Source organism: Hyposmocoma kahamanoa, unplaced genomic scaffold, assembly GCF_003589595.1.
Source record: "Hyposmocoma kahamanoa isolate Upper Pololo Valley unplaced genomic scaffold, ASM358959v1 272, whole genome shotgun sequence".
Taxonomy (NCBI): domain Eukaryota; kingdom Metazoa; phylum Arthropoda; class Insecta; order Lepidoptera; family Cosmopterigidae; genus Hyposmocoma; species Hyposmocoma kahamanoa.
In genome coordinates this window covers 8,655-24,234 of record NW_020653772.1, presented here as the reverse complement: position 1 = coordinate 24,234, position 15,580 = coordinate 8,655, and the positions used below count along the sequence as shown (strand labels likewise).

At 37.5% G+C, this 15,580-nt stretch overlaps 1 protein-coding gene across 2 annotated transcripts in view; it reads left to right on the top strand.

Annotated features, from left to right (window-relative positions):
* The window catches only part of LOC113229077 (transcription elongation regulator 1), a 52,323-nt gene that overhangs the window by 28,095 nt on the left and 8,648 nt on the right, over positions 1 to 15,580 (top strand). The window contains exon 9 of one of the 2 annotated variants that reach the window (XM_026462567.1): positions 13,663 to 13,869. In XM_026462567.1, the coding sequence (XP_026318352.1) occupies positions 13,663 to 13,869 (207 nt within the window). Of the gene's footprint in view, positions 1 to 392; positions 1,515 to 13,662; positions 13,870 to 15,580 lie in introns of those variants that run through there. The other variant, XM_026462568.1, reaches the window with a different exon arrangement.

The window sequence follows — 15,580 nt, the reverse complement described above, 5'->3', positions numbered from 1 at the left end:
CTTTATTTTTCGTGTTCATGTATAACTTTAAATGGTCACCTTATCTATTAGTATTAATTTTCGATTATCACTGGTTAAAGATCTCTACCACGGAATTACTTCTTTTTATTTTCCCAATATTTCGGGAAGGTTACACTCTCCACGGCTTTAAGACAGACGTATCTGTCTACCGCCACGCGCTGTCGACAACTGTCCTCATCTTGATCTCTTGTATCGTTTACCATTGTCACTCTTTTCAGCTTAACCAATTTTCTATTCGAGTACTAAGCTCCCGATTCCACGGAGTAAGAAAACTGTAACCAATGATAATAGATTAGTGAATAACCACGAACGTCTTAAATCTGTTTTTGTGTTGTAATTTTAGTATTGAGAAGATTTTTATTTTTTTACAGAAGCACGAAGAAGAAGATCAACCGAAGCAGCCAACGCCACCTCCCGACCAATGGGCCGAAATCCTCGGCATTCCTGGCGAAGAACGAGCGAAAAGGAACAGAGAGAAACGCTTGAAACAACAAGCAGAAACAGTAGAGTCCAAATCGGAAACAGAGAAGTCAGAATCGATATCCGAACAAACGGAGAATTCCTCTGAAAAATCTGACACACCCGAAAAAGAGGTCGTATCACCAAAGCAGTTGCGATCGTCGAAAAAAGACTTGCAGTCCCCTATTAAATCGCCACCTAAAAAGAGAAAAGAAGACTTTAAATCACCGGAGCCAGAGAAGAAATCAAGGAAGTCAGAGAAGGTGGAGAAGATCGAGAAGGTTGAGGTCAAGAGGAAACGAAAAAAGTCCGAAAAGGAATAGTGTTTAATTAACGTTTTCGCCAAACGCTGATTTCTGCGTTAGTGGTTAAGGCCACGAACTTTTTGAGGGTAGTCGCGTTTTGTTTTGTACGTACAAAAATACTGACAGGACAGTTTTTTAATATGAAACAATATACATGCAAGTCAAAGGAACAGTGTATTTGCTACTACAGTGTATTAAAACAAACAGTGCAACTAATGTGAACTTTACATAGACACACATATTTTATCACTGTACCAGGCCATGTCTAATGACGTCAGCAATTTGCTGTTATTGATTTACCTCTGAATACAAAACAGGGTACGGCAAGCTTAGTATAAGCACATATAGACAAAACCCGCGAGATTAGGAGAAACTTTTCTCGTTTACCGCTACTATAGCGCTTTAATTAGACTAAACTCGCTAGGCTAGAGAATTTTTTCTCTTGTTTGGCTCGACCATAGTATTATAATAGACAAAACTCGCGAGAATGGAAAGTTGTTCTTGTTCACTGACTTTGGCGCTACTATAGCATTATGGTAAACAAAATTCGCTTGACTAGGTAATTTTTCTCTAGTGTACCGACTTTTGCTCTACATAGCATTATAATAGACAAAACTCGTAGAGTAAAGAAACTTCTCTTTTTTACCGACCTTGACGCTGCTGTATCATCATAATAGATAAAAGTCGGAGAGTAGAGAAACTCTCGTTTACCAATTGTGGCACTACTATAGCATTATAATAGACGAAACTCGTTAGACTAGAGACAATTTTCTGTGGTCTACCAGCTTAGACGCTTCTCTAGCATTATAATAATCAAAACTTCCGAGAATATGGAAGTTGTCTCTGGTCTACCGACTTTGACTCTATTATAGCATTATAGTAGATAAAACTCGGAGAGTAAAGAAACTTTTCTCTGGTCTACTGACTTTGGCCCTACTATAATAGCATTATAATAGACAAAACTCGGAGAGTAGAGAAACTTCACGTTTACCGATTGTGGTGCTACTATGGCATTATAATAGAAAAAACTCGCTAGACTAGAGACGATTTTCTGTGGTCTACCGACTTTGACGCTACTCTAGCATTATAATAACCAAACCTCCCGAGAAAAGAGAAGTTTTCTCGGGTCTACCGACTTTGGTTCTGCTATAGCATTATAATAGACAAAACTCGGAGAGTAAAGAAATTTTTCTCTTGTCTGCCGACTTCGGCGTTGCTACAGCATTATAATAGATGAAGCTGCGAGAGTAAAGCAACTTCTCGTTTAAAGCATGAACGACGTCTGACGAAGTCATATGGAATAGCATTAAACCGGTCCGGAAAAGTTTTATGAATGAGTAGTAAGTGCGAAAAAAAGTTGTGCGTTTAGCAATGGCGTTTCGAGGGAAAGCAAAAAACGCAACTGTTTTTATCTCTTATTGACCGGCTATAGCCCATTATGCGTTAATTATTATTGTAAAAATGATAGATTGAAGAAAATTCTTACGTCTATGTGCTCATCTTAAGCTTGCTTGGATTTGAAACTTTACAATGTAATACAAATGTATGACGTTGATTATAACTTGAGGTAACATTCTCGGTTTAAACAAGATAAAAAGAACCTCATGCTATTCAAATGGTGTTACATACAGTCAAATGTATGATGCTAAGAATTACGCATATTATGTACGTTAAAACAATATTCCTTAAGTCTATCCGGAAAACATTGTTAAATATAACCAGAGATTCTAGAAATACACATAGAGTGAATTTGAAATTTATACACTGGTATTATCCACTGATATTTGAAAAACAAAAGAATTACTTCGATTGTGTTTTGATTTTCATTAAACTTTCTGATATAATGTGGCTAGTAAGTAGCTCTTAAGAAGGTTGTTATCACAATTGAACCTTTTTTTAGCATTCCTCGAAATATGCACAAGATAAAAGGCAAAGTAATAATTAAAAATAGTTCTATATTTTTTTAATTATTTTTTTATAATATCAAGTGACGGGACGAACAAGTCGTGCGCCTGATGGTAAGCTACACGCCTGTCCATAACAGTTGCAGTGACACTCAGAGCTTTAAATCGCAAAGATCTGAGGGGCACTGCCACTCCGCCCGTCACCCTGACACGTAAATTGACCAAGACCCATGTGCCTGTAATATCACCAGCGCCCTTACCTTCCTTCAACACCGGAACGCAGTAGCAGTAAAGGTGGCAGTATTTCCTTGGACGTACTCTTTCATAACGAGCTCTACTGCTACTAAATACTATTTAGTTATTTTCCCTTTTATCTTTAGTCGTTCTGGAATTACAAAAGTAGGCAACATCCTCTCTATGTGTATTGTTGTTAATGTTTTTACTGGTTGCGGGTTTCGCAACTTTGTTATGTACCCTATGGTGACTTTTTTGTTTAACGACATTTAAGGGGGTGAAAAAATATATACACGGCGTAATAACAGTATATCATAACAATGAAGCTGTTTCCTGTCTCCTAAACTAAGAAAACTTGTGATTCGTCGTGAACGTGTATTTTTAGGTACTTAATTACATTTAAACTCAATCGCGTTTATAAGCAGATTTCACTTAAAATCGTCATATTGTGTAAACTCTACCGTTCATGCGTAAGGCAGATTCCCCTGAGAGTGAGCAACTCTGGGGGTTCCTTTTTGTAATTATAAATGTACATTTGAATACGTTTATCATTTACAATATTTATTTCAAACATCTGAGCCAGACGGTCGCATAGCTTTCAAATCGATCACGTGATAAATCTCTTAGATCGAGCATACCTGCAAAAACTAAATGGGTCAATACCACTGATTCTTGTCATCCAAGTACGCAGAAGCTGTCTACTAACATTTAGTATAAAGTTTTTGTTTCACTACAGTTTTAAACCCCGTAAAGGGTAAATTTTTAATATCAACTGAATATTGAGCTATAGATAAACGTTAAAAGCAAAGCATGACATTGCCAGTTGTGAACCGATTTTGATGATTCTTTTTTTGTTGCAAAGACGGTGCTTCAGTGAGTGGTCCCATTTAAATTTCAAGAAAATATTCCACCTCTAAGGGTGGCAAACTACGGGATGAATGACTTTTGAGGTCGGTTTTATTAGTATTCTGTAGAGAGAGACTGCCATGGACGCTATCGACACACAACTAAGATGATTTAAAATTACCACACTTGGGACCTTGGTGGTATTTTTTATCGTGTTTTCGAGATTTATAATTGTTTAATATCAAATGAAATATCGTTACACCTCTTAAATATCGTTAAATTAAAAGAAAAATATACAATTAAAAAGCAAAACTTTGGATATGGCAATTGTTACCTTTATAGACAACTTTAACTTAAAAATTCCACCTTAAGGTACATTTACCTGCGAATTAGTACCTAGCAAAATGACCAGAGACCAGAATCCAAATGGAAGAGAATCCAAAGGTCCATTATTTATGTCATATCGATTTGGAAATGTATACAAATTGCTTCGCACTTTAAAGTAAATTCTACACTGGTCAGCGTTACTGGTAAATTCAAATTGAAAACCGCCCGATTGCAGCAATTTTAGTACTGGGTGAGATAAATTGGGCTTAGATTCTCAGTCCTGCACTGTCTGTCTCGCTTCGGCGTGAGCTTCCATTTGTGGGACTCTATTGAGACTTGCTAGTAGGTTTGCTGAAATACCTAGAAGGCCTGTTTCCACACTTGGGACAGCTCTGTTCGTAGCTGCATAACCATATTCGCTTAGACTATCTCTAGAAACTGTGTGATAGTTTGTTATAATTATTAATTTAACAACACTTAGAAAAAATTGATTCGATCCGGCCGGATTCGAACCGACGTCTCTTAGCAAACCGTGCGAGAAGCTATGCCAACTAAGCCACGGAACTAACCAGCGCACGTCACGAATTTGTCTGTGCTTGTTGTCGGATATTTGTATTTGGTTTTAAACGATTTTTTTGTCGTAGCACCATCTGTGAGAAATCTATGAAAGTATTTCGTCATCCAGATAGATACCTTTACAGCTACCAGCCCTGGCTAGTGTGTGATAGTTCCTATAGAATAATAAACCACGAACGCACGTACTTGTTACTTCATTGTGTCGTGTTTCGTTCCGCTTTATAGCGTTAGAACAACAAACTTGTGCGAAGGCAATTTGTATAATGTTCCTTATTGCAATTGGGTGTATACCGGTGGCGAAGACACTTAATGAATTTATTTTCATCTGCAATAACCTCAATTGTATTTCTGCCGGTAAGATTGAAACTGGTGAAACTACATCAAATGGCACTTGTTATCTTTATGCTTTGACGTGTGTGACAGGACGAACAAGCGACACGCCTGTCCATGCCGATCTGAGTAGCATTGCCATTGCCCTCGTCACCATAAGTTGACAAGTCCCAAATGCCTGTAATCTCACCAGCACCGTTACGCTTCAAAATCGGAATGCAGTAATGTTGACGCCAGAAATAGGTAAGGTGGGACTTCCCTGAACGAACTCTTACAACTGGTTCTACTGCTTATAAAAATATGTCTGTCTCATGGTGGTAGGTGCAGTGCCTGATCAGATCATATCTTAGTTTATCACCAATCGTACGACTTACACGTCCCCTCACTAAAAACCTTCGCCACTGTTGTATACATACAATTGGTTTCTATTGTGAGTTTGTATATAAGCGACTACTCTCGTGTATTTTGTTACAAGGCATTTGTATCTGTTTTTGTTATATTGTATACACAATTGCATATAACGTCTGGAATAATTATGCACTTTTTTTACATGTGTCATCAAAAATAATTAGTATTGGAGTGTTTTTTTGCGTCGCGCATTTTATTTTAAATCGGAATTGTGGCCACCTTTATATCGAGTTTTTAGGTTTTCGTTATTGGTACGCATAGAAAATGAAACAATTGTTTCCCGACCTTTGACCCGAAAAAATAGTTTCATTTCCCCCAGGTTCGTTTCACGAACGGAATTCAGAAACGAAACGCTCTAAATTGGTCCTAGACCCCGATTCAGGACTCTTCGATATTTTAACCGAATCGTTCGCTTGGATATCGTTCTCGAATCGAAAAGCGCTTTCGGAGCTATTCAGAACATTCCAGTTAAACGTGCGATTCCCGTTACCGGACAACGTTTACGGAGTTAGTAGTGAAATAGATTATAAGAAAATTGTATATCCTTTTTATACATTTTTAAGACTTTGAAGGCATGATATATACGAATGCATTAGTCTTGTATTAAAACAAAATCCAGACTTTACTTTAAAGTAATAAGAGATTTCCATATTACATTCTTGTTTTGTAAACAATAGGACGCTCTGTAACTTTCATTCGATAACTGGGTTCTGAATAACGTTTGTAGCCTTTGCCGGTCGAGAAGTTCTAGTAATCGTACGGGTGTGACGTCATTTCGGTTCGGTTTCGAATACGACAGTTTGACGTTCGATTCGGTTATTATGAATAAAAAATCGTACGATATCAAATCGATCGACAATAGAGTTATCGTAAAGTTCTGAATCGACCCCCAGGTCTGGTTATTGCGGATCTGGATTTCGTTGCTATTGCACAGATAATTGCCCTAGATGGAGACCAGGCAATGGGTGTGCTTATCTAGCAAACTATTGTAATAAAACTCGTAAAGAGAAGGCAACACTTAAATACGAATTTTACGCAGTAAATTTTGTATTGTAACATATACTGTTTTCATAAATTGGTTGTGAATATAGATTTCTTTACGAATGTTCTATATTCGGAAATATAATTCTAGGGTTGGCGGACTAAAGCACATAAGTCAAAATCCAACATCATTCATTTAAATTAATACATCTACTGGCTAAAGCACATAAGTCAAATTCATTTGTTACTTCATAAATTTCGAACTTTATTCTAGAGGTTATTTAACTTACAACACTAAAAACAACACAAAAAAATATATAATTATATATTAACAAATGAAGCACTTTTTTGACTTATGTGCTTTAGTCTGCCGACCCTAGTTCCATAAATATAATTATTCCAGACACTATGTGAAAACAATTTTATTACTTATAAATAATAAAAGAAAATATCAAACATATTTGGCCATTGTAAATATTAGTATAAAAAAATTGTAAAGTAATAATTTTAATGTCTAGTATTAAAAAACCATAGAATAATATAGTTTATTTGGAATAATTATAAATAAAATGTTTAAGTATAACTTAATAAGTAAGTTTTGTAAATAAACTTTAAAAGTGTTGTATAAAAATAAATAAATACTTTTACAAAAGCGGTCGAACGGTGTTTCAAGATAAATGGATAACTTTGAAAAGGGAGAAATAAGCCACACAATAAACGGTCCTTTTGTGCACCCCGTGGACTATAAGCAAAAGATTGATTTTCCATTTGCTACACTTTTGACGAACGTCTCTCGCCTCGTCCAATCGTATCAGTCTCTTCGTCTATTCCCGTTTGATTGATATTTTTCAAGGAAATTCCAATCTGATCAATATATTTAGGGTGATGACAACAATGATCGCCATTCTAAGGGAAATGTGTCTTTAATATTGAAATAACTTTTTCTTTTTAAACATATATCAATAGTGATTGACAGATATAATCCTCAAAAACGATTATGCATGTTTTATAAAAAATCTAATTTAATTATTACTAAAAAAACTTAAACTAGAATTTAAATTTCCAGTTATGGACATCAAAAATCCACTAACAACACCCAATAATTGACACTTGCCAATAAGAACTGCTACTTTACTTACTACGAAAAAAATATATATTCTAAATCTTATTAGAAATTAATTTAAAAAAGATGTCGAAGAGTGGTGCTTGTCGTTCACTGGCACCACTACGTTAGTTTATTACTACGAGCCTAAGCCTCGTTAATCGGTACACTGCAACTCATGGCACACGACCGAGATAATGTTCGCTTTTGATACTAGATGGCGCTAGAGTTCATTCGCATCGATCTCTTCATACACGTCCGATTATTCAAGGTTACAAGTATCTAGTCTTTTTTCAAGGACATCCCCAATCTGGTCGATTCATATTCGCACTATGAATTTGTGCCGTCAATCTACTAACATACATTCTTTCTATGTGACCACACCATGACGCTCTCTTATTAAAGCACTTGAATCACCAGACTTCTCTAGCCGTTCTCTCGTGTCTGAGGATCGTGGTCTGTGGCCATTAGGGTCTTCACATGTTTTCCAAGTGTTGTGAACCTGCATGTTTTATCACGGATGTTTTCCTTCACCGAAATGCTCATGGTAAATTTCAATTAAATTTCCCACGTAAACTCCGAGAAACTCAAAGAATTAGATCAAACCATTAGACTACACATACTACACAAAACTCTCATTTCTACACCTACAATTCAACCTACTTGCATATTTTTATTGCCACACCCAACATGTTACGGCAGGGGATCTAGTCTTATTCTCCGTCGGCCATCCGTCCGAAACAATTACGGTCAAATATGTAATACTCGACCAAATTGAATCTCCCGATCGGAAACCGTCTTTTCCGAGTCGAGGTGTCGGATCGGATCAATTCCGACTTGTATTGAAATCGGAGCCCTGAACCCGGGGTCGGTTTCAAGCAGCAAACATCGGTTTAAATGCGAGTATCGTTTGATTCCGGGACTGGTTGCGCGTCAAAAATAATTAAGTCTCATCCTATACCGGGTTCAGTTGCACCTCAAGAGATGATATTAAATTTGTATCAGTGCCATGCCAGCACGCGAATGCAACTCTAAACTAGTTATTCAAAGTTGTCAATTTCTTCGATGGAACGCACGTGTGACAAAACTTGACAATCTGTTTAAGGTGCAGTTATTAAATGTTTTCAGTTTTAATCTAAAGGTGTCACCACACTTACCGACACGAAAACTCGTTAAGCAGGTCAAAGGTGCGTTTCGCGTCGGCGGTCCAGGTGGAAGCGAAACAAGCGACGTCTTTTTGTGGACATAATGAGCTTCTCCTAACCACCTCGAACCTATTCCGCGTCAATAACTGTGGTAACTCCTTCAAATGCACCTTATTTTTATTGTCACAACCTCACCCTTGTAGACGTTCAAATCGTTTATGGGTTAAAAGTGGTTTATTTTAAAATAATTTTATAATATTGAATTTTGTTATACTTTATAGACAAGATATGTATACACTACTGTAAGTATTTATGTTGTAAGGAATCTACTGGATACGAATACGTGTGTGTGACTTGTATAATACATTATTATTGTATGTTGTTGTTGTTTTACTTGTCTAAAAGAAAAAACAGTGATTGTAGTCCTTAAAAGAAACCGGGGTTAGGATGGTTTTCCACCAGCAAGACGAGACGAGACGATGCGAGACTAAAATTGAAATTTCACCAGCCTCTTTCCACCAAAAATTGCCACTAATAGCTGTCCCCCGAGCTCCCGCTGTAGTTGTAGATAGTGAAGATTAGTAGTTGTTCTGTTCGTCAACCGATAAACACACGGCTGAGCACATAGTAAGAAGTAACATGTGTCGTAAATTATTATTCAATATGATCACGGAAGAAGAATCAGATGAAGCAATTTTTTTTTAAATCTCAAGTTGTGCGTATCCTACAATCGCGCGATTGATGAAAACGTGCTTGATCCTTAGACATATCAAGAGTGTTTAACGATCTGACACGTTTTTTTGCTAATTACTGAAAATCAATTTTGTGAAATATATAGTTTTCGAACACAAAAAAAAGCTTCCTTTACCCGATGGGACTTGAATCCACGTCCATTGCTCTTTACTAACTGCCAACAGTGTTGGGCGTTAATCAATTAAATTTCAATCAATAATTCAATCAGATTAAAAAATCAATTCAATTGAAATCAATTGCAATTAAATCAATTGCGACGAGTCGCAATTGATTTAATTGCAATTGATTGTAATTGCAATTGATTTCAATTGAATTGATTTTAATTGCAATTAAATTTGCAATTAAAATCAATTCCGGCCGGTTGGGAACCCCGGTTGGGAACCCTGCTTGGGGTCCCCCCTTGGGGGCCCCGGTTGGATTCCCCGCTTGTGGTCCCCGCTTGGAGGGCCCGGTTGGGGTCCCCGCTTGGGAGCCCCGTTTGAGGTCCCCGGTTGGGGTCCCCGTTTAGGGTCCCCGGTTGGACTCCCCGCTTGTGGTCCCCGCTTGGGGGCCACGGTTGGGGTCCCCGGTTGGGGTCCCCGTTTAGGGTTCCCGGTAGGACTCCCCGCTTGTGGTCCCCGCTTGGGGGTCCCGCTTGGTGGCCCCGGTTGGGGTCACCGTTTGGTGGCCCCGGTTGGGGTCCCCGCTTGGGGTTCCCGGTTGGAGGCCACGGCTGGGGGCCCGGTTGGGGCCCCCAAGCGAGGACCCCAAGCGGGGCCCCCAAGCGGGGAACCCAACCGAGGCCCCGGCCGGGGCCCCCAAGCAGGGTTCCCAACCGGGGCCCCCAAGCGGGGTTCCCAACCGGCCGGAATTGATTTTAATTGCAAATTTAATTGAAATCAATTGCAATTAAATCAATTGCGACTCGTCAACAATTGATCAATCGTTAATTGCTGTTTCGCAATTGACAATTAATCAATTGTCAATCTTTAATTGCCAGAACAATTAAATTTTGCCCAACACTGACTGCCAACTGAGTTACAGGTTCAGTTACCGGGCCGTCGAAATTCTCCTATGTGTTTTTGTCATAGATCTTTGTACTGGCATTCGGCATTCGTCGCTGCTAGTGAGAGATTTTTGAATAATCTCGGCGCAATCGATACCTTTACAGGTATCACAACTAACGCAGATGTCGCTTTTCGATTCCCACAGGGTCGGCGAAGTTTTTCTGTATGTTCGATCTATGTGTTCATAATCATACTGAAAATCAGGTTTTTGAATTAATTTTGTTTAAACACCATTAGATTTTTTTGGTCAATTTATAATTTAAATTAACTGATGTGACCATTGACTTACAATTATATGGACGTCGTCGTCCATTTATTTGTAAGTCAATGGATGTGACCAAAAAAATTCATCAGTATTAAAAAAATAATCAAAAAACTTTATTTTTAGTAGTCGGCAAAAACGTACTACTTGATCCTTGATCCGATGGCTATTAACATACACTCATCGAGTGTCTAGCTCGATGAGTTAATAGCCATCACGAGCTCACGCGAGATTGGGCGGACACTCGCAAGCTTGCGCGAGAAATCCTGTTTATGTTTCAGAGTATTTAATACTTTATGTCGGCAGCAATACGGTTCAATATTACATCAACAAATAGCATTTTCGCCTCGCATATCCTCATTAATCCTGACCATTTTCACCGAAGATGCGCTAGAAGAAAATTTAAGTTTTGCCATACAAATGGTTATCACTAATTACAGGAAATACTACAATGTAAACACGGGTTGACTAAACGTTGTTGAGCGATATTGCCTGAACTAAATGAATAAATAAAATAATTAGTACATACGTACGAGCATGAGATTCGAGCAATCCCCTTTCCCGCCGAGGTTCATATAGTGCTTTTCTCAAACTGAGAAAATAACAAAAGACCAAAGAGAGGTAGATGTTTAAAAAGTAAAAAATATTAAACAATATTAACAGTATTATTTGATATGTTAGGACAACCGGCACATATTTAGAGGACTAGAAGAATCCCCAAAATAATGCAGTGTTTTTTAAAAGTCTGGTTAGTTATTTTACTTTTTTTTTCAAATGTAGGTTTAACTTGGTGGAAACCGCATAAAAACAAGAAAAAATAGTAGACTCGTTTACAGTGGTGGATTTGCATCTTGACCGCCCTAGGCCCCAGGCCATGTAGTCAGTACCAGACGCCCCTTCCTCAGCACTCGATTCAGAAATTTACTATTTAATATTTTTCTAGAACATTGATTTCATATATCTCTGTTAGCTGACGGGGCGCACGTCAGTAAAGCGCCCAGCCGGCATGATTTCATCTTCAACATTTATCGTCATATTTCAGCCAACTTACACAAAACCTAAATAAATTATACACTTAAGAGCTCTCATGCCTAAAAAGTTTTGACGTTGGCTCTGCCCAAATTTGTGAAACAAATATATGCCTGAAATTCGCGTGACATGCGACAGGAGATGTTGAATTTTGCGCATTAAAAGTACCAAATTCGTTTTAGCGGAATAACTCTAAAACTAAAGGGATTAAAACAAAATCCGTAGTGACAGTTCTCGATCATGCATAAATATAATTAATTATCTAATTTTTGTCCTAATAAGCTGTAGCATTTCGAGGATGAATCGAAAAAATGTGAAAATTAGAGGTCATTTCGTGATTTCTATCTATCGAGGAAACTTTATTGTGTTATGTTTCTGATTAGTGTCTATGCTTGAATATATCGTGTAGTTACTCATACAATATTTTATTTTTAACTTTAAAGTGGATATACCCCTCTAAAATCAAATCGAAGATTAGGAATTTTTCCTCTGCTCCCTCTTAAACACTTTCTCATGAATCATTCTGTCTGTTGGTGGAAACCGCATGAAAATCCGTTCAGTAGTTTTTGAGTTTATAGCGAAGCGGTAGTGATAATATGTAGTGATTATACATTACAATATATTTATACATAAAATTGTTTTAGGAAGATATTGTTATGCGATGCGGTGCAGTGCGCCCGCCATAATGTGCGCGAACCTTTAGAATCAGTGAATATTTTGTCACGATTGGCCGCCCTAGGCCCGGGGCCTTAGGACAAATCCGCCACTGCTCATTATTTTCATTCATTTGTTTTAATTCTACTATTACATACAAGGTTCGAGGTTGATTTTGCGTTCTTGTAAATTTTGTAAAGATTGTATAGATCAATTGATATTAGATGATAGATAGAATCTTTATTCACCACCATGACGAATACATACGCAGACACCATGATACAGACATTAACTTAGACGTAAGACAGTAATATATTCTACTAATATCTCTCTTGGAAGCCATGGCAATGAAAAGGCGTTGACTCAGCATAAATGACTGAATGAATCAGTATTCTGCCAGGACCCTCTAAGGACAGGGACGCCACTCGTAAAAACCCAAAACAAAACCAATTTAATTCAATTCAAATTCAGCTTCTGCTTGAAAGTTCTTTTTGTGACGCTGTTACGGATAGGAGGAATATTGTTCCAATAACGAATATTCAATTATTTTTATGTGAAATTACTCCACTAGTTTGTTATATTTATGTATTGTATGAATAATTATTACAATATTAAACTGTTTTGTTTCTGCTTTGACACAAAATCTGATTAAAAAAAACATGTATTATTTTTAATTTCGAATTTTTTAAGTAAACTTTTTATAAGACGGCTAAATTTAAACGTTACTATTTTATATTATCACTGCTTTTTGTTCAGTGGTCCCTATCGCCCTCAGTGGGCGGTGAAGAGTCCTAGGGGGACGGTAGGGGCTTCGGAAGCAATTGGGGAGGGCGTTGATGCTGTCCAGGGGGTGCTACCACATTTGAAAAACCTAAATTATCTATATAAACTGCACTACATTTTTTTCCTTGTGATTTTTTGTATTAAGTTAATATAAAAAATACGGGCTTTCAATTATTTTTTATGGCGGTGAAAGTTAAATTGTTTTAATTTGCCTAAGTTTGAGAACCTTTGCTCTGAAATGTACCGGTGTGTGTAATAAATATTTGTGATCCTATACACAATTGATAAACTGTAAACTATATAATTATAGTAAACAGGATAAGATGTGCAAAGACAAGAGGGACCTGGCTTTGGTGGACTAAAGACTGAACCGACTCTTTAAAAGAGCCATGAAGCCATCAGTGGCACTTATACGGTTTGACAATAATGACGTAATTTCTTTAAGACGGAACTGAAACTTGACGAGAATGTATACAATTTCGGTCATTCCTTTGCAGGAAATAGTACCAGAAGTGGAAGAAGTAGAAGCGGAAGCGGAAGAAGAAGGTTCAGGGTCGGACGGCGAGGCGCTGGCGCGGGCGAAGGAGGCGCGCGCGCAGGCCAGCATCAAGGAGAGGGAACGAGAGGTCCAGAGGGCGCTGGCCACCAGTCTGAGGGACAGGGACAAGGAACGGGAGTACCATAAGAGGGACGAAGCAGTGCAGGTATGTTGTTGATGTTTCTTGCTTTTTCTACAGTACTCGGCATTTGAACGTCTAATTGTTGTTGTATGTATAAATTATACATATCTTTATTACGTATGTTTAAGGGATTATGTACAGCAACATATCGACTGTGAACTGGCAACCGGTACTATCTCAATTTTGACAACTTTACAGGATGAAGAAAAATCATTTATATAGCATCTGGTTTATTAAATAAAAATACGTAGTGTACATACATGCGGTGTAATAAAAATATTTAAAAACTAACGCAAACAATTTTTTTCTTCACCTGTAAAATTATCATAATTGAGATAGTACCGATTGTCAGTTTACGGTCGATATTGAATTATACTATCTGCTTATTTTTATATTAACCTAAATATTTTCAAAATACAGTACTCAAAACACAAAAGTATATTGTCCACGTTATTAGCCATTAAGTTGGCATTATACTTGGTGATTAACACAAAGATCTGTCAGATATGTCAAAAAAAGTGCTGTCAATGTATCCGCGCCAAGTGGTGACATCAAGCATTTTGTACTAGGTGAGAGAATGAGTTTAGATCCTCAGTCCTGCACTGTGAATCTCGTTTCCGAGTGAGCTTCCACTTGTGGGACTCTACTGAGGGTCGTTTTCTAGAACTCTATTCAATACTCAAGTCAGGATTGCACTGGCAACACAAGCACTGGAAATACGACCCTAATGGCAGGGACTTGAATATGATATCAAGTGCTTTAAACCATACTCAAATCCTAACTTGAGCAATGAGTAGAGTTCTAGAATACGACCCTGAGACTTGCTAGTTGGTTTGCTGAAATACCTAAAAAGACTGTATCCTCACGTGGGGCAGCTCTGTTTGTAGCTGTATAACCGTAGACGATTAGACCATCTCTCGTAACTGTGTGATAGTTTGTCATAATTATTAATACAAAGATCGGACACTTAGAAAAAATTCCTTCAGTCCGACTATACGTATTTCGAGTTGAAATCCCAAATCGATTATATTTTGTTTTTTTGGGATTAGAAAAACGTAAACAATGAAGCAGTAAACCATTTTCTGCCTGACAAAAAACAACTGATGACAAATGACATTTAAAATGGCAATGATCACATGTGATTAGGAAGCACTGTTTCTGTAGGTTTTTTGTAGTGCAAGTCTTTGAAATGGATTAAGTATGTATAAAGAAGGATGGCGACATCCCGTGTATTTTGTGACCCAGTGTTTTTGACGACGTGCATTAAAGAGACCTATCAATACTTGTGATTCATTATCACAACATCAAGCTAATTGATATAAAAGTTGATATAGGTTATGTTTATAACATAGTCCTGTATTTCGCTTCGGATGTTTGTTCGTAATAGCAGAAAAGAACAAGTTTTCAGTTTGTTCCCAAAAATAATAAAGAACTTGCTGAATATTCCCAAATCTGCCAAACTCTGGTACATTTAATACAACGTTAACATGTTCTGCCGCAATGAAAATAAAAATTAAATCTGCCACAAATGGTCACACTGTTCTCAATCTCAATGTGACATGGACATTGGCAAGCAGTCTCTTGTTAAAACGTTCCTTTACTAACTTTCGTATCCCTAATTTAAATGAAACATTTTTGTCACATCGTGTTTTAATTTTTTTACTTTATATCATTGCTGTTTAGTTGACTTGTGGCACTATGCGAATCACGGCAATTTACAGTTTATAGTCCGGAA